Source organism: Ammodytes marinus (genome assembly GCF_949987685.1).
Source record: "Ammodytes marinus genome assembly, chromosome: 10".
Taxonomy (NCBI): Eukaryota; Metazoa; Chordata; class Actinopteri; order Uranoscopiformes; family Ammodytidae; genus Ammodytes; species Ammodytes marinus.
The window spans coordinates 11,999,539-12,021,925 of NC_137214.1; the positions used below are offsets into that span (position 1 = coordinate 11,999,539).

Here is a 22,387-nt window from a genome sequence, read left to right on the forward strand (position 1 = left end):
ACCAGCCTAACATCCACCACAAAGCTCCCTAAGCCCACCCACTGTTCCCATAGCTCCAGCACTACCTGCACGTGTCCACCTATTCACCCCAACCATATGCCACCAAACCCCCCCCTTCATGGTAAAATCTATTAAAACCCATAAGGTTTAACTGAGGGTCCCATCGGTGTAAGATCTGACCCTTCTGCCAAACCAAATGCAGAGAGGGAGAATGGAGATATGCTACAAATCTTTCTTTCTTTTTTCTTAGTACTCTTGGATGTGCTATTGTATTCATTATAGCATTCTATTGTCCAGCATAAATAATCTGAAGTCATTTTGCAATTTCAAATTAATAACGCAAAACTTCCCAACATGATTTGCTTATTTTTTTGTGCCATATCATTTTAAATTATTGGATTTTTTTCTTCTTCTATTTTCCAAACAAAAGAAGCAGTTTGAAGACCACACATTGAGCTCTCAGAATTTGGGATGATTAAAGAAATTCCATAATTGTCTGACATAATAATAATAATAATAATAATAATAATAATAATAATAATAATAATAATAATAATAATAATAATAATAATAATAATAATAATAATAATAATAAACGAAATTATTCATGGAATACATAGGATTAATCAGTTAGAAAAATAATTTTAAAGTGTAGCCCTAGAAATTCTGGCTTTCACATTGGCCTACATGTATCTATTGATAAATGGTCAATAAATTGACTAGGCCTATAGGACATTAGCCTACAATATCATGATGACCTAGCATAAAATGAGACAAAATAAAAAATACAATATTTCAATTAAAACTGCGAGCAGTGATGACCGGGCCCTCGCACCTCCGTGCTGGACGCCGTCCTGGCCGGCCTCGGCGCTCCGGGCAACCGCGTGAGAGAACGCGCCGCAGTCTCCTCCTCTTCGGAGCACGCGGCACAGTAATACCTGTCACCTGTGTGGAAGTTGCCGCGACGCGCTTGATACGGATGCGAGGAAGTCCTCAGGCCTGGGATCTTACCAGGCAGGTGAAGTTTGGAGCACATGGGACAGTGCAGAGCGAAATTACAGCGACTTACTGTTTCGTGGCGATGACGCCGAGAAACTACGAAGGCCATGGAACCGATAGAACCGGCTTCCCGTGTTATCGTTGTCTCTAGACCTCCCTGAGCTGCTTTGAGGTTGATTTGATCAAGTATGTAGGACTTGAAGGTAAATAACCAACGTGCGATATTTGCTTTGCCCAGCAGGTGGCGCTCTCACTTTGTATGAATATTATTGTGTGGGCTTACTCAGGCCTTGGGTCTCATTGAGCATATCAAATGTTGAGAAGATCAGACTGAGTATAGTGGAGTTACAGCTACTTCCTTTTTACTGGCGAAGATGCCAAGCTACGGCGTAGGCGTTTTGACAGGTGGCGATCTCACTTTCTATGAATATTAGTGTTTGGGCTGTGTTTGGGCTTCCTCAGGCCTTGGGTGTCATTGACCATGACACATTTGGAGAAGATGATACAGAGTATGGTGGAATTAGGCCAACTTCCTGTTTTTTTGGCGAAGATTTCAAATTAAAAGTCTTCCTGTTGATTTTGGGCGGGGCTTCAAGAGGCTTTTTTGTTTGGCCTGGGATTGTACATTGCTATATGAAATATTGTGCATCTAGGTGTAACACAGCCGGAGTTATGATCAATTAAAGGGTTCATGAGGTTTGTTTTTGATGTTTTTTGGCGAATGACGCGCCGGTGCTGCAAGACGGTGGTTCCGATTAAAACAAGCTTTCGGGTGTATCATCTTCCATGTCTGAGGACTTAACCTATCATATTTTTCTTTGCACAAGTTGTTATGAGTCCACTTTACCCTGCAATCCTGCAGAGTAATGTGGAGTTATGACATATGAGTGAATTTTGGCGAATATTGGCCTGCATTTCGTCATAGTTATTCGGTGTTTTTTGGTGTATCTTCCATGTCTTATGAGTGTCCCTAGAGTTTTCGTTTTGCTAAATATGTTCCTGCTAGGAGTTGTGAATTTTTGAACATTGTGATGATTTTCGAGTCAGAAATTCACATATTTCAAATTAAAAGACTTCCTGTTGATTTTGGGGCGGGGCTTCAAAAGGCTTTTTTTGTGGGGCCTGCAAAGATACATTCGGGGTTTAAATTTGGTGCGGCTAGGTATAACACAGCCTGAGTTATGATGAATTAAAGTTTCATGAGGTGCGTTATTTATGATGTTTACGTCAACTTTGACCCCCAATAGCTCCCTGGTAGTACTATGGAAATTTCGAAATCTTTTCGCAATTTATTCGCAGAGTATTTGAGATGTGGTTCGACGTTCCTGGCGTAAAAACTGTAGGACGAGTTCGTCGATATGTGAAAATTTGTAATAAGGCGAATTTAGGCACTAAATCCAAAATGGCCGACTTCCTGTTGAGTTTGGCCCAGGACACAGGAGCGCCTCGGGCCAATCAGAAACATGGCGCCCATTCATTCCTATGAAAGCTGCTCATTGGTGCAGAGAAGCAACAGAGCCCTGGCACGCCCCTAAAGCATGACGCGAGCAGTGTAACGTTATAATATGTCCGTGCATTAAGCTAAGCGGGACGAGCACAGTTGCATTGTTTATTGACCATGGAAGTATAAGTTACTAATTCCCGATGATTCTCTATATGTAATCTTTAAATTACACCCCGTCGTTGTAAAGTAATATAGTGATAAACAAAGATTCCTCCCGCCATCGGAGGCCGGGCCGGCCGAAGCAACTGTACGACTCCTTTTAGCGGCTACACGCACGGCTAAAACAGAAAATAAAACGACTATATAACGCTTTCGGTGGCGTTTTGAAAAGCAAAAACTTCCATTCTATTAGAACATGGTCTAAAGAAAAGTATGAGACTTTGATTGATATCCAGAAAAATTTAGCGGAGATAAATTCTTGTTTGACGAAATTGTATTGGGAATGAATGGGGCAGGGCTCCTATGATCTCCATTTTGTTTTACGGACCCGTCCCAGACCATAGACATAATAAAGGATGTTTATTATGTCTATGTCCCAGACAGTCTAATGCGTGTAATACCAGGCGTGGCCACCTGTCCATGCTGGCTGCTCGGAAAAGGCACAGTCCTGGGGGCAATACATGTTGTCCTAAAATTTCAGGCTTCTAGCCCAATTTTTGAGCATGCATTTCCTGAAAAACTGTTTGTGGCCATAGGGGGCGCGTTTTTTTTGGCCCGGACTCGAAACCAACGATAACTTGCAATTTTTTGCAGGTCTGATGGGTACGCAAAGTTTTTCAAGTTATGCATGATGGGAAGGGGGTGAAAAGTGCCATAAATTACTAAAAATAATTATAAAGAAGAATAAGAATCCTTTGCATTTCAATAGGGCTTCGCACCAGTCGGTGCTCGGGCCCTAATAAGTACATTGACTGTGTTTGAAATCGCGCACTTCTGTACTTACACTTACTTATTTGAGTGCGCTTTGCGCAAAACCGGAGAGTGTGCCAAAATGAAGTGCACTGTAAGTTCCTCTGTCGTGCACTCAAAACGGTCTAAAACTTGAGTGTGGAGCGATGCACACTTTCCTTTTTTTTTTTTTTTTTTTTTTTTTATTAAACAATTATGCAATTACAGCAAAACAATTATGCAATACAAACTCGGAGAGCAACGGCCGCCATCTTGCCTACGTAACGGAGAGGACGGGACATTCTAATCAAAATAGAGGAGCTTGAAGCAACCGTGGAGACGGACGCGCTCCACAAAAGTTAAATTATATATGTTTTAGTTTTTCCGCGACTAATGTGCCTGTTTTGCCTATCGGTAACGCAAGCAGAAAAAAATACCACCGAAGAAGAACCGTCAAAATGCAAAGTCATTTCCGGTAGGTGCGCGACGGCAGTTTGGACAGTGCTCTGTAGAAATGAGAGCACTGCGTCTATAAGTAAGTGTACTGTAGGGATAATAAAGTGCACTCAATGTAAGTGCACTTACGTAAGTGCGCGATTTCAGACATTTTGGAATAAAATAAAAAATAAATGCCTTCCCTTTGAAGCTCCGCCAATTTTTTTCTTTTTCTTTGATGGTTTATGGAGAACACCTGTCACTAATTAGCATTAACCATAGCTGTAGGCTAGCCTAGGCTACTTGTTGGGGGACAATATTCAACTCATACAGCGATAATTTGTAATATATGCCTAAACAAACAGAAAAAACGAATATAATAGATAAACATAAACCTGCTTAAATCATTTGTTTTAAACATGTAATAAAAAAAACACTAAAACGTGTATTTATTTCACCATTGCTGTGGCTAACGTTGGCAAAGTGTTCAGTTAGCCTAGGCTAAAGCAGACACGTGTGTTTGTGTTTTTGTTATGAAAACCATAACCTTTTTCATTGACATTTTCACTGACCTTTATCTTTAACTTGTCCTCCACAAACCCATGTGAAATAAATGCTAGAAGTTCAACGTTCTTCCAGGACCCCAGCGCTTCTTTCTCATCTGTCAAGTGTAAGCTACAGTAGGCTAGCCTAATAGCCTAGTTGAGCTTCTTTTTTTGCTGTCTACTGAAAAAAAATTAAGAGAGACTGTGTAAAAGCGATTTGAGACTGAACTGAATAGTTGCCAAACTTTGAGGGGTAGGCCTATAATAAATAGGCCTAAATAAAATGAGAAGCCTATGTTTTAAAAAGCTCCATGATATAGATGGTGGGTGATGATAGGTTTCAGGAAAGAGATGATGGATGATTGAAATTGTCAAATGTTGCCTAAATTTAAAATGTTACCCTCAAAATAAAATTTACAGCAGGATATATCCTAGTCCTATGTTTTCTTTCAGAGATGTCAGATACAGGTCATTTAAAGTATGGGCAAAATAATAATCAAAAAGCTATAAAACTATAACCACCACAGGCTGGTAAAATGTAGGCTATTTGAGTGAAGCAATCGTTTGGTAGCAAATAGCCTACCCATTTTTTTTAAACAAAGAAAAACCCAACAGATAGACTATAGCCTACATCAAGTGATTAACAGCTGATCATAGATAACACCAAGTAGGCCTAAATGCCCTGATATCCAATCCATATAGGAGATAATTCTCAGTAAAACAAACAGACTCCCTAACTGCTCACTCTCACACTGTAAACTCCACATATTCATCACTTGATATACAGTATACCATCACCACAGTTTTTTCTAGTTTCAAAGGAGGTTCCTCCTGTCTGCCTCCCAGGGTGACCGTACCCACTCTTCCATGAAGTCTTGGCCCAGGACCCGTTGCCTTGGTGACGGTGGAGCGTGACCACCCGCCATCCCAAATGTCACTAGGAGCCCTTTGCTCAGGAGTGAATCTAAGCTGGATTGTGTCCTCATTGTCTCATCACCTTTGGTAGAGATGGTGGAGACTGTTTATTTGGTACATTTAATCATCCAACCCATCTAAGTCATGATACACTCTCTTTTTCATATCGACAGACTGGGATAAGACACAACGCTCTTGGGAAAAGAGATCCTGTCTTGCTTGTGACAAATTTGAAGTGAAATAAGGTGATTTACATCCAATGTGTTGCAACATACACACTGCTCAGTATATGTATGTGAAAAATATTTCTAATGACTGTTGACTAAGGAACTTACCTGAGGAAATTAAATATCTATTTGTGCACAATTGGAAGAGAGTCTCTGGCATGGTTTCAAATCAAAGCAACTTTACCAAAAATGTCAAATTACAACAAATTGAAAAGACAAAGAAGTGACCTTTGGTTATAATGGTAAATAAAAGCAGGTCATCCAAAGCAGGAAACAGAAACAAGTCAGCAACCCACTTTCATCTTGTCTCAGGTTAATACATGAAATGTAGTTTTTGAAACTATAATGTTTTTACAAATATAGGCTACAGTCTGACAGAAATCATTTCCTCTAACCATCATTGGAAACAAGTAGGTTCCTATCATCAAGGCTGACTGTACATGGAAAGGGAGTTGTGAACTTTCCTACAAGCATAACAATAACCAAGTCTTAATATAAAATAACCAAGGCTATATTACATAGACTGAAAACAGGTCAATATAATTAAACCAAAAATCCCCCATCATCACTCTCTCCCTCTCTTTCTTAGTTGTGAGAGAAGCAGATTGTCGGACAGTTTCTGATGCAGATAAATGAACATAACCTTCTGCAGAGGGAATGCAACAGTCTCTGTGACCCCCCCCCCCCCTTCCAATACAATTCAGAGCTACAGCCAGTCAGATAATGATCAGCATCATTCATCACCAGCACTGATCTGTCCAATCAGACGCAGCAATGCTTGTGGGTGTCTGTCTCCCTTGACCTGGTGCTTCTCTCCCTTCCCACCCCCACTCCAATGTGCAGACACAGGGTTGCTTAGCAACCTGGGAGCACACTCACTCGTGCAGACACACACACACACACACTTGGAGGAGCCCAGAAACTCTGAAGGAGGAGAGATAATGTACTCCCGACTGCAGCTCTCCATCATGCTCTGTGACCCCTCAAAATAGAAACAGTGCAAGCTGCTTGGAGGATATTCAATCCAGTAATCGTGGCCCAGTGACTGCTTCTCACTGCCTTGCACGCACACACACACATACACACACACATACACACACAAACACACACGTTAAAACAAGCTTACATAAAGTCCACTGTATCCAAATCCAGACACAATATTCTGTTATTGTGACTGATTACCAATGGACTTAAGCTGGCAGCCATGAAATCAGTGTCTTCAATAGACAAAGAGCATGAGAAGATGAAAGTTAAAAGCTGTGCAGCGTCTCCCCAGTCCTATAACACTATTAGCACATTTAGTGAGTGCTTAAATACAGTCAGCACATGATAGATCAACTCAGTGCCTTGAGCGGTAGACAGCACTGTAATCCCTGGAAGGGGGGGGGGGGGGGGTCCCCAACAGTAATGGCTACCCGCATGAAACCGCAGCCCCTGGGGAGTGGTGGGGCTGGCTAGATCATGAGCAGCCTTGGGAGCGAAGAAAACAAAAATTAAACACACACACACACACACACAGAAGGTGGTATGTTTACACAAGCAAATACAAGCATAACACGAATGAAAGCACACACTTATGGCATGCTTGAAAATGGAAGAGATGAAGACAAACACATCCTTACAGACATCTGCAGCTGAGCAGGGGATAAATATTTTTTCTCTTTTTACATCTCTATAATATGTTTGAGGAGGAGGGTGCAGTGGCTGGTTGTCAAGGGGATATCTTTTTTTTATTTAATTTTTTCACTCCTGGAGGATTCTGGGAGGGTGATGGAATGACTCTCTGGGCCCAGGGCAAGGAGATGGCAGGAGGTCCAGAGTGTGTTTTTTCTTCCTGGACAAATTAAAGCAGTAGCCTCGGGGGGCAACAGAAATAAACTGAACCATGGCAACATAAAAAAGGCAGGGAGCACATTATAGCCTGATCCCTTCTGGAAAAAAAACGTAATAAGATCATCACCTGCCAATAAACACTGACTGGGACATAGGTGACCTGAAAGGGATATAGTCATTATAACACGCAGGCTGTGTAACAACTAACACACCGCTTCAAATCACTGGAGGAATGGAGTGTGGAGACATAAGTGTTGGGTGTTATGGATTTATCTTGCTTTACCCAGTGCCTGAGGGGAAAAACATGGGTAAAGCGTTTTAGAAATACTGCCTTGAGTGGGAATATTTATAGAAAATAGCTACATCCAACATACCTTTGTGCAGTGCTTTTATCACATAAATGTAAAGCATCCGTAGTGTTCCAAAAGCAACTGTTCATTTGTTGCCTCTCCCTCCCCCGGGGCAAAGCTGCTTACAGCTGAAAGGAGATTACACATAGCCAGATATACACAAACAGAAAACGCTGCAAAGCCTGTGTGACCCCTGCCTATAAGTACACACACATACTTATTTTGACACCCAATTCCAGGTATAGATTTGTTTTCCTATATCTGACCAGATGCTTTCATCCGCACATGAATACAAGTTCTTACACAGCAGGCTACTGTCTCCTTAAGAGGCCACAGCTGTACTCAGTGGAAATGCAATCCACTTACATGAACAGTTAGTTCACATATAAAATCCTAATGAATGAATAATGATTGATAAAGCAAAGCCATACATATCAAAACTAAAAGCGAGAGATGTATCAATCTCTCTGCCCCCTGTTAGAAGAAAAGTAGGATTGGCCTTTGGTTGTTCACTCTTAAACACTTTGTATCACATTAATGCAAATCAAAAAAACAAACCATAGGTATGGACACAAACACAGGAGACCCTTGGGGGAGGGGAGGTCAGTGAATGTAATCTTTCTATGAGCCAAAGCAAGGACTCAGCAGCCAGGGAAATACATGAGCACAGCTTGGCCAGGTCTCGCTCAGCAGTTCAGACTGTTGGTGTGAAAAGGGAGAGAGAGAGAGATGGAGAGACATGGACACATTTCCCATCAACCTCCACACATCCCAAAGTGATTTTGTACAAAAAAAAAACTATCTTTGTTTGTTGTATATAAACCTAATAAAGCAAGCATTAGGCTGAGTTTAACCAATTGTGTGTGTATTTTTCAGAAGTTACAGTCTTATAAGCACAAAATTCCCTCTTTGTGTTGCAACCATAGACAATGCAGGAGAGGGATAGTAACACAAATATTGTCAAACTGAATACCCCCCTTGATTTTACTGACTGGGGCTGCTGAATTATTTTTTTTTCAACACAGAACAAGGATATCAGAATTTGGACACAGTAACACAAGGACAAGTACATGGACATTTTGATTTTGCCTCATAAGCACATGCTTACAGACCGCTACCATGAGAGAGATGGCATGATGACACAAGTGCATGCATCAGGGAAAAAGACACTGAAAATATAGGGCACATGGTAAAATATGCTGAGAGAGCAACAAGAGAGCACTTCTATAGAACAAAACTATTTATTAGCTATGCCATTTCTGTGTATCTTTTCTATGATATCGCTGCCCCCTGGTGTCCGACCAAGAGTAGTGCAACAATCTAAGTTTCTACTGTGCAATGTATTAAAAGTTTCAGGCTGAGGAAATAAAATTGTTCGTATACAAGTATATTATTTAATTTCACCTTGGAAAAACATGGGAAATATTAAAGTACTTCTTGAACACCACAGTGATGCACTTGGTGCATTAATACATTTCCATGTTACATCACAGTCAAATTACAAGATTGAGTAGATGGTCAGTACATAAGTACAACTGGGAAGGAAGCCACATGCTATCTTACCTCTGCACGACACTGGTCCTAATCTAATAACAACTAGATGTTTTGTATTGCCTTATGAAAAACATTATACCTTAGTTTTTTGAAAAGGTACTCAGATCTGATTCGGTAACGTTTCACTGATAGGGAGGAACATCAGTGGAAGATAGTCATCCTAAAGAAAAAAAAAACTTTCTTTACAACAATTGCCAATATGTCTCAATCATGGATCATTATATCCATTCATTTACAATATGGATCGATACAAAGACACTGATTGGTATTAGAAAACAAGATTTAAACACTCATATACAATTTTGCTTTGTCATTCATTATATTATAAAAAAAAATGTGATGACGGTTAATTTTATTTTTGCCTCATTTGAAATTTGAAGAAAGCGAAGAAAAAAAACGAGACAAAACTGAAATCTTAAATCCTTGGGTTTCTTTAGTGAAATAAATTAAAGTGCAGAACCATTTTTTTTTTGCTTTTCAAATGGGATTGGGGCCCATGTCAGGCTCCTGCTGATCATCCATATAGTAGGGATCTCCTTGATGCACTCTGTGATTGTGCACCCTCAGGTTCCCCCTGTGGGCAAACCTCTTCCCGCACTCTGCGCAGGCGAACGGCCTCTTCCCCATGTGAACGTCCCGCTGGTGGGCTCGAAGGTTCCCGCTGCGGGCGAAACGTTTACCGCACTGGGCGCAGCCGAAAGGCCGCTCCCCCGTGTGTGTGCGAGTGTGCACAGTCAGCTCGGAAGGAGTGAGGAAGCTCTTGTCGCAAAACTGACAGGGATGCAGTCTGACTCCCGTGTGGCGTAAGAGGTGCCTGCGCTGGTGGGAGGGGTAGGTAAAACACTTGGTACAGTACGGGCAGGTGTAAGGCCGACCGTTACCTCCTCCACCGGGAGCTGCGGGGTGGGAGAGGGTGTTTGCGTGTCGTAGCGTGATCGACTGTGAATTGGACTGCGGTCGGAGAGGGTCCCTGTTGGCAAAAGTTGCTGCGACTCGCCGTACGTGATTAACGGGGCCTCTCCCACCTCTGTCGTCTCTAGGTCGCCATGATGATTCTCCAGAAGAGGGTTGGGCGGGCCGAACCCTCTGCCCGACTCCCTGGCCCTGCACAGAGTTCTGATTAGAGTTGTGGTTCTCAGGCTCCTGGTCCAGGAAAGGGAAGGAGCTGTCGTTATCTTGGTTACTGGTCTCGTCCGAGCCAAAGCCGGGTCGGAAGCAGCTGGATGCGTCTGTGCCGGTGCTGCTGCTAGATGGACCGGAGCAGCTGCTGGTGGTGCCATCCGTCTGCAGGCTATCCAGAGCAGACACCACCCCACCTCGGGAGGCGTCAGGCCTGGGTAACCACTCCCCAGGATGGGCAAGACTTGGGTCAGGTCTGGGGGAGCAACGTCCGCTCTGGGAGATGGAGAGGAAAGGGCTGGAGGCTTGATCCTGAAGAGGGGCTCTGTGGTTTGCACTGTGGCTGCCCTGATCCCAATGAGACACTGCAAAGACATGAGGGGGGGAAAGGACAATAATGAAATACCCTGAAATTCAAAAGACTTCAATGTCTTCTAGCATTGAATAGCTTTATTGTAATAGGTGCAGTGTGTAACAAGGTGTATTTTGTATTTGTGTTTGTATATTCTGTATTTAGGTATTTAGTCTACAGGTATAGTACTTTTTTTCCAACAGGTGCCTTTTGGCAGACATCCACTATATACTATATACAAACACATTAGGCTTTTAAGGTTGTCCGTTCTGTTCTACTGTAGAAACATGGCGGCGCACTGCACAACTATGTAGACGCTCATTCAAAAAGGTAATAAACGTTTATACCAAGCCTGTTCTGAAAATGACCAATTCCCTTTACACATACTGCAACAATAATAGGGGAGTAATGTAATGCCTTCTTACACTTGGCCTTGGCTTGTGTTACAGACGGGGTATCTATCTGCCTCTGGTCCCCAGCAGCAAGGCTTTCATCTGGGGCTTGGGCTGTGACAGACACCAGGCTAGGACGAGATCCAGCCCGCTAAGGAGGATAAATAAAACAAGTCTGAAAAATGCAGCAAAGGCACAATGTAACTGTCATTTTGCGCTGGATGTTCAGTACACATAACAGGCTAAGTAATTTAAATGTATGGACAGATGGGCAAGACGGTGTCCGACCTCATGTTTAACTGAAGCTCCATCCTGGCCGGTGACCTCCTCTTTCAGCCCGCTGAGGCTCTGACCGAGTCCTTCTACTGGCTCTGAATGACAAGACACATCCTTCCCCATGTTCAGTCCTGTGCAAGAAACGTGGAGGTGGTCAGTTCAATATTGAGTTCAATATTGATCATAGATTTAAAACAATGCTCCATGCTAAATTGGGATGACGTCCAATGCAAAGGATAAGCAAAAACAGATAAAAAGACGGACTGGTTTGAGATAGGGATACAACTTCACCCATAAGCATAGGCCTACAGTCCACTTTTATTGAGATTTACTTACAATGACACTGTCACAAACTCCTGGCTTAAATGAGTTTATTATGAAATGAGCTGTATTACCTGATCTGTCCCCTGATGCCATCTCCTCTTCCTCGCCTCCTCCGCCTCCACCCTTGGCCTTCTGCCTTCTCTCCACTCTCTCCAGTTTGCCTCGGAGGGCGGAGATCTCCTGGCTCTTGTGCGCGAGCTCCGCCTGCTGCTCGCAGAGGCTACTCTCGAAGACCTTGGCGATCTCGCACACGGCGGCGGCCAGCAGCGAGTCCATGACGGTGGCCAGCTGAGCGTGGAAAGCGCTCCTAGCAGACTCCATCGTCCTCCGTTTCAGCGAGACACTTTCAATGTTTTCAAGGCTAGATTGAAGCCGCGGCTTTCTCCTATGGTTGGCCTCCAGAGCCAGCTGTGGGACGGTGTGGCTAGTACTACCACCACTGTACGCTTCTCTGCTTTTGCATCTAGGCACTGCCATGGGATGCTGCCATGCTAAGTAGCTAGTTCATTTCCAACAGCCATCTATCGCAGAGATTTGCGTTTGTAACCCAATTTCTTACACGTGTAATATCACCTAGTAGTCAAACGTGCGGAGTTATATTGCGTCAAGGCAATTCGCTTTATCCTAGCTACCGTTACTAACGGTAGCTAGGATAATGCCCCGGTCCGTTAGTGCTATATTTGGCGTTGAAAAGCAATATGGTACAATAGACAGCTTGCATAGAATAACATGAACTAAGTGACCTAACCAGCTGTGAGTAAACGTGTTGTAAACAGGCAATACAGTCGATATGTTAGCTTACGTTACCTCCAGCTAAAGAGTGTAAACACGGGAGCCAACGAAGCGTGGCCAGCATCAGCTAGCGCTGAAGCTAACTATGTAATTGCAATGGAAACAACCAAAAACGCAGGTCGATATTGGCGTTTGACAGTCAGTGGCTAAACATCTTCACGAGCTCACGTTAAATCCATTAGAAACCACTTCATCACATGCAAAGATGCAGAGACTCGCCGTTGCTAGCAAGTTGGTGACTGGGAAGTGATGATATTCATACAGCAAGTCTCGCGATAGGATAGCAGAGGGGTAGAGGGGACATAAAAAAATAAAACAATCCAAAATACATGTCACTGTATTGCTCCAATGTATTGCAAATTTAAATAATGTAAGATGAACATTATTTTTATTATTGAAATTAAAGAAATATATGCAAGACATGTTATAAAATGTGGATTTTATTTAAACGTTGACAAAGTCATAATCTAGCAACACTTTTGTCACAATATAATAAAAGAAAAACAAATAAATCAATAGGCAAGGAGACTATGATCATAAAAACAGCCCCATACAAAATAAAACAAGCATTTTGGGGAAATGTTTTTGTCAAATATGTCCATTTCAAAAACACACAGTTCGATCATGTTTTTTTTTTATCTTAATGGGATTTTCTGATGTAATTTAATATATCAAAATATCGGTCACTATCAAAATATAAAATGACAAGTACTGCTTGCCTACCCATATAGAAACATTTATTCACAGGTTAATATGGTGAATATATTCATAATATTAGGAATTGTTAAGCCCCAACTTTTAAAACGGGTAACTCATAATGATGGTAGAACTAGAGTTCTTGATGGTGGACTGCACATCTGGACATGGACGCTGGTGTTTGAGCTCTAGCCTCTTACTTTAGATTGCCAATTTGAAAGTGCAACTTGTTTTTGGATATATTTTCAATTAAAGTGTGCATTTTTAAGTTTAGATGATGTTTTGCAGATTTTTCATTTGCAGAAACATTTAGTACGTTTAGTCATCAGATTTGTTTTACAGTACTGATGAGTTATATAACCTTTCAAAATAGCAAAAGAGACACACACAACAGCTCAACAAGATCCAACCAAAAGGAAATTAATGTAAAAAAAAAAAAAAAAAAAAACATTTTAAAAGAAAGCTATAGAATAAAAGGGCATTGAGTTTTGGAGTGTTTACAGCCAGGTAATGCAAAAGGCTTACTTTCGGCAATCCTCCATATGGGTCTTGAGGCGTGCTTTTAACATGAAGCCTTTTCCGCAAACCTTACAGGAAAGAGGCCAGTCTCTGTGACGAGTAGCCATGTGTTTCTCGTACCTTCTCTCCGAGGAGAATTCCTTGTCACATTTGTCACACCGGAGCACTAGAAGGCCGCACTTTTTCCTGTGCATGGAAAGCTGTGAGTTATAACGAAACCTGGCCGAACAGTGGCTACATTTGATGGGCTTCTCTCCTGTGTGGAGGCGGTTGTGGTTGACCAGCAGGTATCGGTTTTTCAAGACCTTATGACACAGCGAGCAGGCGTAACCGTTAGAGCACTGTGTTCCCATCGTTTGCCATAATTGACTGGCAACTCTGCCACCTTTCTTGCTTTTTCTCGGAACATTGTTGTGGTTCATCACCCGACTTGTGTCACTGCTGGGAGAAATGGAATCCTCTTGACTATCTTCATTCCCCTCCAGAGGTTCGGTCCACGCATGCTCTCCGTTAGTCTCGCTGGCATTCACCTGGTCTTGGTGTCTCTTTAAAAAGTGATTATTGAGTGACTGCTTAGTGCGGAATGTCTTTGGGCACATGTTGCAAGGAAACGGCTTTTCGCCAGTATGAATAAGCATGTGTTCTCTGAGGTGGAAGCCAGACTGACACTGTCTGTCGCATTGTGGACAGGAATACTTTTTGGTGGATCTCTCTCTCTGGGTGGACGGTTCACTGTGGCTGCTGGAAGAAGGGGTGCGTTTCTTCTTAATGATCGCCTGTTCTTTACTTGCTGCAATCACCTTTTCTTCAGCATGGGGTTTGGGTTTTGGAGGCTCAGTGGACTGCGCTTTTTTTGCCAAATATATTTTGAGAGGTCCACAATATGGTTTATGAGCCTGAAGAAAACTCGGAAAAGCAAACTCTTTCTTGCAACCTCGGCACCTCTTGTGCGATCGCACATGCACGCTTCGTCCAAACTCCGTATCAAACACCTTCGTACAAAACTTGCAGGAGTACTTTTTCCCACTCTCCTTTCCGACTGTGTCCTGTTCTGTAGACTTGGAATCACTTGCTTTGACTTTGCTCTTCGGTTTATTATCTTGCCCTTTTCGTGTCGAATGTCTGGCTCCTCCTCTGAGAACTCTAACGCCCACTTCAGTGTTGTATTCCTTTTTGAAGTCTTTGATTGTTTTGTATGTTTTTATGTCGCTGCTCAATGGTAGGCTTTGAGTAGAGGGAGTTGGCAGGCTTCTGCCCCGAGTGTGTTTTTGTTTCTTGTTCAATATGGACTCTGTGAAAGACAAAATATTGCAAACAAAATGAACAATAATATTAACTGTGACCCAGTTAAAAAAGGAGGGGTGGCATGAATATAACAAGCCACATTTTTTTAGCATTGGTTGTACGCAGCTTCACAAATAAGCGCTGTGTTGTTAGCCAGGTGTTATCGAAGCACATGAATGTTCTGGTATTGACTCAGGAAGTGATTTAAGGCCTCCAAGTGCAGGGCTCCAGACTAAACTTTATTACCAGGAGCACTGGCGCCCCTGACTCAGAATTTTTAGGGGCGCAACCATAAAATGTAGGGGCACACCTTTATAAGACCTGCAACGCATCTACATATATTTCCCAATTCTAGCCTAACTATATTGACAGCATGTTTTGGACCACACTGACAACAAATCCTTCAGACATTACTTTAGGAAAAGGGATTTTTTTTGCTAATTTTCACCACAACCCCTTCTACATCTGATTTTTCCTCTGCTATCTCTGCTGACTCCTCTGTAAGGAAAATAGTTACTGGCTCAAAAGTAATAGTAGCTAGATGACATTATCAACTCATTTGCATAATACAGACACGGTGCTGTGTGTCTGGGGGCTGCTACTCGGTCGCAAAATGCGAGCATTTGGTCGCAGTCTGGAGCCCTAAAGCGTCATCAACGTTTATGTTGTGCAAAGCCAAAGTCATCTGCAAAGAGAGAAAACCGCTATATGTATGTTTGAAACCATGTGTAGTGAAACAACCCATTTCAGTAGTGGGTTACAGCCAATCAACTTTGAATTTGGATTTGGATCATGCATCCATACATGTAAATGAGTGAATGTAATTGTGGATGTGAAAGGGGGAATTATACTCAAACAAAGTGTTTACAGAACAAAATAATGAAATGAAGAGATCATTAGGACTGAACCTCACCTCTCATTGAGCTCCTGTTCCCCTTCTTCTGTTGGTGGGAGTCAATGTCAAGGCTCACCGCCTAAAACACAGATGTTGCTGATTATATCCTCTATGATTAACTATACAAAAGTACAAGTTCTTAATCTTCAGTCATTCTTCTTATGTGAGAAGAAGAAGTGGATGTAGCAACTCTTAATAACAAAGAAGAGCAAAGGGAAATACAAAATATCCTAATATGCGGAATAAGTCTAATATATACAGGTCAGCTAGCCAACTCAGAGCAAATCAGTGCTTTAGCTGTCCTTGCAAACTTTTACCAGAGGTTCTGCACATCTGCCAGGTATCTTTTTATTCTATTTCAACCAAGGAAAAGTTAGTTGTAATTCCCATTTCCAACCTCCATGTGGGAAAAGATGAATATGCTCCCAGTTTTCAGAGTGGGAACTCCGACATTAAACGGCGTTCCAGTCATATTTACCTAGACGGAGGTCAGAAGAAAATAAGACTTCCCAGTTGTCTGGAAAGCTTTGGTGTCGGAAAAATCGGAAATTACAACTTGGAAATCCTCCACTTCCGAGTTGTAAGGAACGCAGCATTAGACCATCAGTATCATAAACAGTGTCCTTGTTGTTTCTGTCACAACACTGAACAATAATAGGTTGTCATGGACTGCTCTCTCTGTATATTGCAGACGGTGCCACCCTATGCAGATTCTCCAAACCCTCCCCCTCCCAGTTACACACCTCCTCCTTGATGATGGGAAGGTGCCACAGAGCAATGGAGAGCGGGCGCAGTCTCACGCTGGGACACTCGCCTTCTTCCTGCTTGCCCATGTTCTCGTAGCCAACCGGAGCACACCAGTCGTCAGGTACTGCACAGATCCACACACAGAAACACCAGCATGATCAAGATGCACACGCAAGACAATGTGATTCAGTTTGGTGCAATTCGGTGGTAAGACATTGTCATACACGGTCTAAAGGTTTGTTTTTTGACATGAGCTTGTGACGGATACTTATTCTTGTATTTTGAGACATATGTGTAGTGGTTTGGAATTTTCCTTAGACCTTCATGATTCAATGGTATTAGAATTGCTTAAATACAAGTTATCTTGGTTTAGCATATTATGCACATTCTAAAAATATCTGGCAACACCAGTGATGTTTTAGGTGCAATCAGTTATTTTGTGCATTACCAGTATATGAATTTGTTTGTTAGTGTAAAAAGAAAAAAAGAAAGTATGCTGTAAAATAATACTGGATGGATACTTAAAAGGTCAAAAAGGTGCACACAATGTCAAGCCACCTTATCAACTGAGTTTCACCCTGGGCCGTTCGCCTTTCCAAAAATATATTCAAATCATACATTTAGTTTGCAGTAGAAAACAGCAAATGTGTCATCATGTTATTTGTTTACCTCATTTAAAACACAATCACCCACCTTCAAAATCGATCTCAGGGACATCAGGAGTTAGTCCGGAGGCAATCACAACATCTTCGGACTCTTCAATTATCAGAGTTTTTTTCTTCTCTGCCCCTTTGTCGGCTCCACATTCAGCATCTGTGAGCCTGACCTCTGCTCTCTGTAACTTGACTTTAAGGTGAGCGATCTCCTCTCCCTTCTGCGACAGCTCCATTTGATGGTCGTGTAGGCTGCCCTCAAAGATCTTCATGATTTCAAACATAGTCCTCCTCTGGACTAGCTCCAGGGCCGTAGTCAGCTGGGCCCGGAACTCTCTCATCAGGTAATCGGACATCTTGGAAGATGGCTGACAACAGTTGGTGGATCGTATAAGACTTGTGTGATGTGTGATGCTGTCCTCACGCTTTCCACTGTCACTTTCTCCCTACAGACAGACAGACAGACAGACAGACAGAGAGAAAGAAAGAAACTAGCTCAGGTCAGGGTCAGCTACCAAAACAACACCCTCACATTCATTTGTTGAAACAGGGAATTAAAGTTCCCATTCCCATGTGTGCAGTGCCTAGGTAGAGATAGTATCGTTTCAGGCTCAGGCAGCTATAGGCTATGACTGTGGTGGTTCATATTTAACAGTTAAATATTTAACAGTTAAATATGAACCACCACATTAATTAACTACTTATACTACCTACATAACTTGTGGAAAAACCAGCAGGCAAACGAGGGCCATTCATCAGTAATGCTCAAATACTGTCAGACTGTTTGGGAAGAAGCATTAAAGACCATCAGAAATTCACGTTCAGATTTGATGTTAAAACTAGCCTAGGAAAAGAGAGATACCGGACATGGTGATGCTGGTTCACGTTTCTGGAGCATAGTACAGTTAGCTAACGTTACTTATGTTAATGACAGGTTCAGTAAATAGATTTAGCTTTCGAGCTTTAGCCATGGACATATAAAGAAAGGCTTTAATTAGCTCATATTTGATCAGGTCTGCAGACTTCCGTTACAAGCCAACCATTTACACATGGCGGGCAGCCGACCGTCTGTGCAACATACTGACCGTTGAACACCAGAAGAGGATTTGCACTTTGTTCAGGACGAATAATAGTCCGTAGCTCCGTCCGTAACAAAGACACAGTAAAGCGGCTCATCCACATCTGACACAGAAACGTTCAATCCGCTGTATTCGCTTCTTCTTAGCCCACGTAGGTGGTATTTACAAGCGGGAGGGAGGATGACTGTCCGCCATTTTTTACTCCACAGGGAGAAGGAAGCTACGTCATTGCTACGTCATATTTTGCCGCACCGCAAAATCCTTTTATTTATCATTTGATTGTATTTGTATCTTCTGTAAAATATATGATATATGCACTTTGCATTATATATATATATATATATATATATATATATATATATATATATATATATAGATATATTTTTACAATTTTTACATTTGTATTATCAAAATATTATATTTGGCTGCTATGACTATAGTCATATAATAATTAATTATAATTACATTTTTACTTTGCCTGGTGACCAAAAGGAAAACTTTTTTTTAAATTAGTGATATTGCTAATATTGCTACTAGTATATTACACTGTCACAGACTGTGGTGAACTGACAAACACAAAAGCACACTGCATTTGCTCCCCCTTCTGGTCTGAAGGTAAAGATCCTGTGGTGGTCTATTTAATCTGTACATGACAAAAAACTATTCATCGTTGCCAACAGAATATTGTCTTCAGCTATACAGAAAGTGTATATGTATTATACAAATGTGTGTTGTTCAACCTTATTTAATTGTCTGGTGAAAACTAAAAATCTTTTTTAATCAGGATAGGCTATATTGTGATGTTGTTTATTTTCTTTTCCCTTGAGCAACTGCTACACTTATATAAATCATATTAACTGCCACGTTCAGCGGTACAATATAACAATGCTATCTCAACACAAAAGGGTGTGAAGATTAAGTGTCTCTCTCATCATATACATAAGTAAGTAATATGTTTTTTGAATGCAGTAGTGCAATTGTGCACAGAAAGAATATTCCGGCACACCTCAGATAACAATAAATCTGTAATCCAATGTTTGAGTATCAAAATGTACCTCTCCCACTATGTCTACAACATACCAGGCAAACTAATATAGATTACATAGTTTCATAACGTCTGGACACACTTGACTTGTCAAGCAAAGGTTGATAGATACCCAGTTGGAACACTTTGATTGTTTTGAGTGTGTAGTAGATAATTAATTGACTGTTCTTTTTTCAAGCAGACCTGACCATGAACCTTCTTTCATCTGAGTCCTTCAATGCAACACTCAACGGGCTGACATTTTCTCATTGCAGTTTCAAATAAAAAAACAGGACAGTTGTTCTGAAAAAGTTGCCACATTTAAACTGTCAAAAACGTTATCTAAATGTAGAATTAAGGGGGCCATTTCTCATCCAAGATTAATATTCTCGTTTTAAACACCATGCCAAACACTCAGAGGGATGATCAGTGTCAAATATAGGCTATCTGTATAAACTAAGCAGATTTAAATAAACAAACGTAATGATGTCTGAGTTTCATTAAGCAGTTTCAGTTACAGAGTCATAACATCCAAAACTTTACCTGGGTGTTTTCCAGTTCTAAAAAAAAAACTTAGCTTGTAAAATGTAGTGTGCCTTTGATTCTGGCTAGACAAATTAGGAAAACAGATATTCATTTATGGTCTACAGGGTTTGCTTTATTGCATTTCAATGGAAAAAGATCAGTGCAAATCTATAGGGCTCAGCTAGCTTCTCTTTAAGCGCGTTGTCTTCTGGAATATGTCAGGGCATTGACTTCCACCTCAGCCAAAGGTAGTACTATTCCAGGCCACGTTGGCTGCAGGCATGTCAAAGAAGGTGATATAAATCCTGCAATAGACACAAAGAGAAATAGGTTAATGAAATTGTACAATAACAGCGAGCAAGGTATGAGAGATGCAGGGGATATCTGAGTCTGTGCGATTGTGTCCCTTTTACCGGTCAAATGATGTGCAGTAAATGTATTGGCTTTTACCTGTCAGGTGAGATGCCCAGGTGTTTGTTGAGCAGTCCACACAGGACTTTAGAGTATTGCTTGTTTTTATCACCGATCTCGCCAATACACTGGAGGGAGCAGACTGCGCAGGGGTCTCCCTTTCCTCCAAATGTCATCATTTGGTCCGGGTTGATGTGCACAGCAAAGTACTGGTACATGCAAGACAGAGACATATATAAATTCCCTACATAGCGTCATAAAAAAAACATTATTTTCGCCCAAAGAAATTCACTTTTAAAGAGGTTTAGGGTATACAATATCAGAATCAGCATTCAAAAACCACCCTGTACAAAAATCCCCATAACAGCAAACCCAATGGGAGCTACAGCTGGCCTCATGTGAAACCAAAATGTCACAATAAAAGGTATGCAGTGTAAAAAGTGACATAACATAACTGATACCATTTATTCATTTTGAGGAAAAAATATTATTTTATTATATGCAAAGTACTATTATCTATATAGACCTACTGTATATTCCGGCGGCATTTTGATTTGTTTGGCTTCTATGGATCAATCATTTACACATAAACTCTCCTCGAATAACAGTCATAAATGCACAATTGCACAACAAACTAATCATATTCATTCAATCTCTACTTTTAGCTGCAGTTAAATGGAAAGTAAGCTGCATTGGTTGATCGCATTGCAGTGAAGTTATAGCATGTGAAGAGCCCATCCACATAAGAGTTGTAGATGATGCAGGAATATGAGTTGCGCTCTTGACCTACCGATTCAGGTTTGCCAACATTTTTGGCCAGGGCCTCGGTGAGCACCGTCAACAGATCCGCCGGCACATTGCATTTGGCAACGTTGGTGTTCACCACGAAATTAGGCATGATTGCTCCTTTTTTGGGTAAGGTGTTTCCAGACCTGCAAACTCATAGGAGGTGAAAAAGGTGACAAAAACCCGTCCCTTCTAGGGGGGTCGGGTGTTTTTCGCTGTCCAAACGATTGGCTATTGTTAAATATCATTCACACAACCAGAGTTCTCCACTATTGCCTCCAATGTCCAGCTGGGTGAAAATAATAGCCAGCTGAGATCCTGACCCTCCTAGGGGGGTCCGGGGGTATGCCCCCCCGGGAGATTTTTTTTAAACTTTTTAAAGTGAAATGCATGAATCTGGTGCACTTTGAGAGGGAAATTAAGAGGCTAAATCTGAGGAATTTTGTGTGAACAAATAATTTGGAGACACTGGGTCGGATGAATTAGAAGCTTCTTGGATTTTCCATTAAAATGTTCATTTAAAATAAAATATTATGCAGGGTCCTCTGGGTTGGGCTTGGTGCTCTTTTTCTTTTATGGGACATATTTCTCTGTAATATAATGAATACATTTAAATGCAGTGAGAGGAATGAAGCAGAAGAACTCTGTTGTCCAGCTATCTTTTTTTCCACAGATGAGGCTGAAATAGGTTATACAGTGCATGGGCATCTGAGCCCCATTTCCAAATGTCTTTAAATAAACTCAATACACACTGGACGTGAACGTGACGTGATCAGTTAAACTTGGATTACCTCCCAGATGAACTGATTAAATTATTGGGCTATTAACTAGGCTATCTAGATCAAAACATTGTATTATTTTTTTTGTATGATATAATAATATGATGTTAATATCAAACACACAAACTAAAAAATAAAAATAAAAATAAATTGGGGGGGGGGGGGGGGGGGCGGGGCTGTCGGTCGGCTCTGATTGTGAGCGCACTGCAGACACTTCATTTCTGCAATGTGCGCTCATTAAACTGTCAGCTTCACTTAAGAGTCCTGTGTGGGTCAACAGTGCAGTGCAAACTATGCAGCATAAAGTTATAACATTCGTCTACGACCGTGATGTTAAATCACCTTCACACAAAGTCTCCGCCCCAGCAAAGCAGCGAGTCGATCGCTGTGACGGTGAAAATCACCGGTACCCGGGAGACCCAGTGAGCGAGTGAGACGCCGCTCAGAAAAAACTCTGTGGTTTGATGGATGAAATCAGTCGGGG

General features: G+C 41.6%; 3 protein-coding genes across 3 annotated transcripts; all 3 read right to left on the reverse strand.

Moving 5' to 3' along the window:
- Nucleotides 1-9,231: 9,231 nt before the first annotated feature.
- On the reverse strand, nucleotides 9,232-12,716 carry LOC307256457 (uncharacterized protein). The gene is made up of 4 exons (XM_080035413.1): nucleotides 11,785-12,716; nucleotides 11,402-11,520; nucleotides 11,147-11,264; nucleotides 9,232-10,734 (listed from the first exon to the last, which is right to left on the reverse strand). Exons 1-4 carry the CDS (start codon nucleotides 12,188-12,190, stop codon nucleotides 9,728-9,730), a joined length of 1,650 nt encoding a protein of 549 aa, XP_079891539.1. The 5' UTR covers nucleotides 12,191-12,716; the 3' UTR covers nucleotides 9,232-9,727.
- A 230-nt stretch (nucleotides 12,717-12,946) lies between these two features.
- LOC307256455 (zinc finger protein 711-like) lies at nucleotides 12,947-18,574 on the reverse strand. Its single transcript, XM_080035410.1, has 5 exons — nucleotides 18,385-18,574; nucleotides 17,340-17,745; nucleotides 16,643-16,770; nucleotides 15,918-15,978; nucleotides 12,947-15,011 (listed from the first exon to the last, which is right to left on the reverse strand). Exons 2-5 carry the CDS (start codon nucleotides 17,653-17,655, stop codon nucleotides 13,723-13,725), a joined length of 1,794 nt encoding a protein of 597 aa, XP_079891536.1. The 5' UTR covers nucleotides 17,656-17,745; nucleotides 18,385-18,574; the 3' UTR covers nucleotides 12,947-13,722.
- Nucleotides 18,575-20,165: 1,591 nt separating this feature from the next.
- Nucleotides 20,166-21,465, reverse strand: LOC307256463 (macrophage migration inhibitory factor-like; the record flags this gene model as incomplete). Its single annotated transcript, XM_080035421.1, has 3 exons — nucleotides 21,129-21,465; nucleotides 20,378-20,547; nucleotides 20,166-20,232 (listed from the first exon to the last, which is right to left on the reverse strand). The coding sequence occupies exons 1-3, from the start codon at nucleotides 21,234-21,236 to the stop codon at nucleotides 20,166-20,168; spliced, it is 345 nt and encodes a 114-aa protein (XP_079891547.1). The 5' UTR covers nucleotides 21,237-21,465.
- Between the last annotated feature and the right edge of the window lie 922 nt (nucleotides 21,466-22,387).

Excerpts from the sequence above, each read along its gene's own strand:
- LOC307256457 (XM_080035413.1), bottom strand. The coding sequence starts at position 12,190 with ATGGCAGTGCCTAGATGCAAAAGCAGAGAAGCGTACAGTGGTGGTAGT. Across the intron at positions 11,521-11,784 it reads GGCATCAGGGGACAGATCAG|GACTGAACATGGGGAAGGAT; the intron begins GTAATACAGCTC and ends TTTCTTGCACAG. Across the intron at positions 10,735-11,146 it reads AACACAAGCCAAGGCCAAGT|TGTCTCATTGGGATCAGGGC; the intron begins GTAAGAAGGCAT and ends ATGTCTTTGCAG.
- LOC307256455 (XM_080035410.1), bottom strand. The coding sequence starts at position 17,655 with ATGTCCGATTACCTGATGAGAGAGTTCCGGGCCCAGCTGACTACGGCC. Across the intron at positions 16,771-17,339 it reads CCCTGAGATCGATTTTGAAG|TACCTGACGACTGGTGTGCT; the intron begins GTGGGTGATTGT and ends GGATCTGTGCAG. Across the intron at positions 15,012-15,917 it reads GAACAGGAGCTCAATGAGAG|AGTCCATATTGAACAAGAAA; the intron begins GTGAGGTTCAGT and ends TGTCTTTCACAG.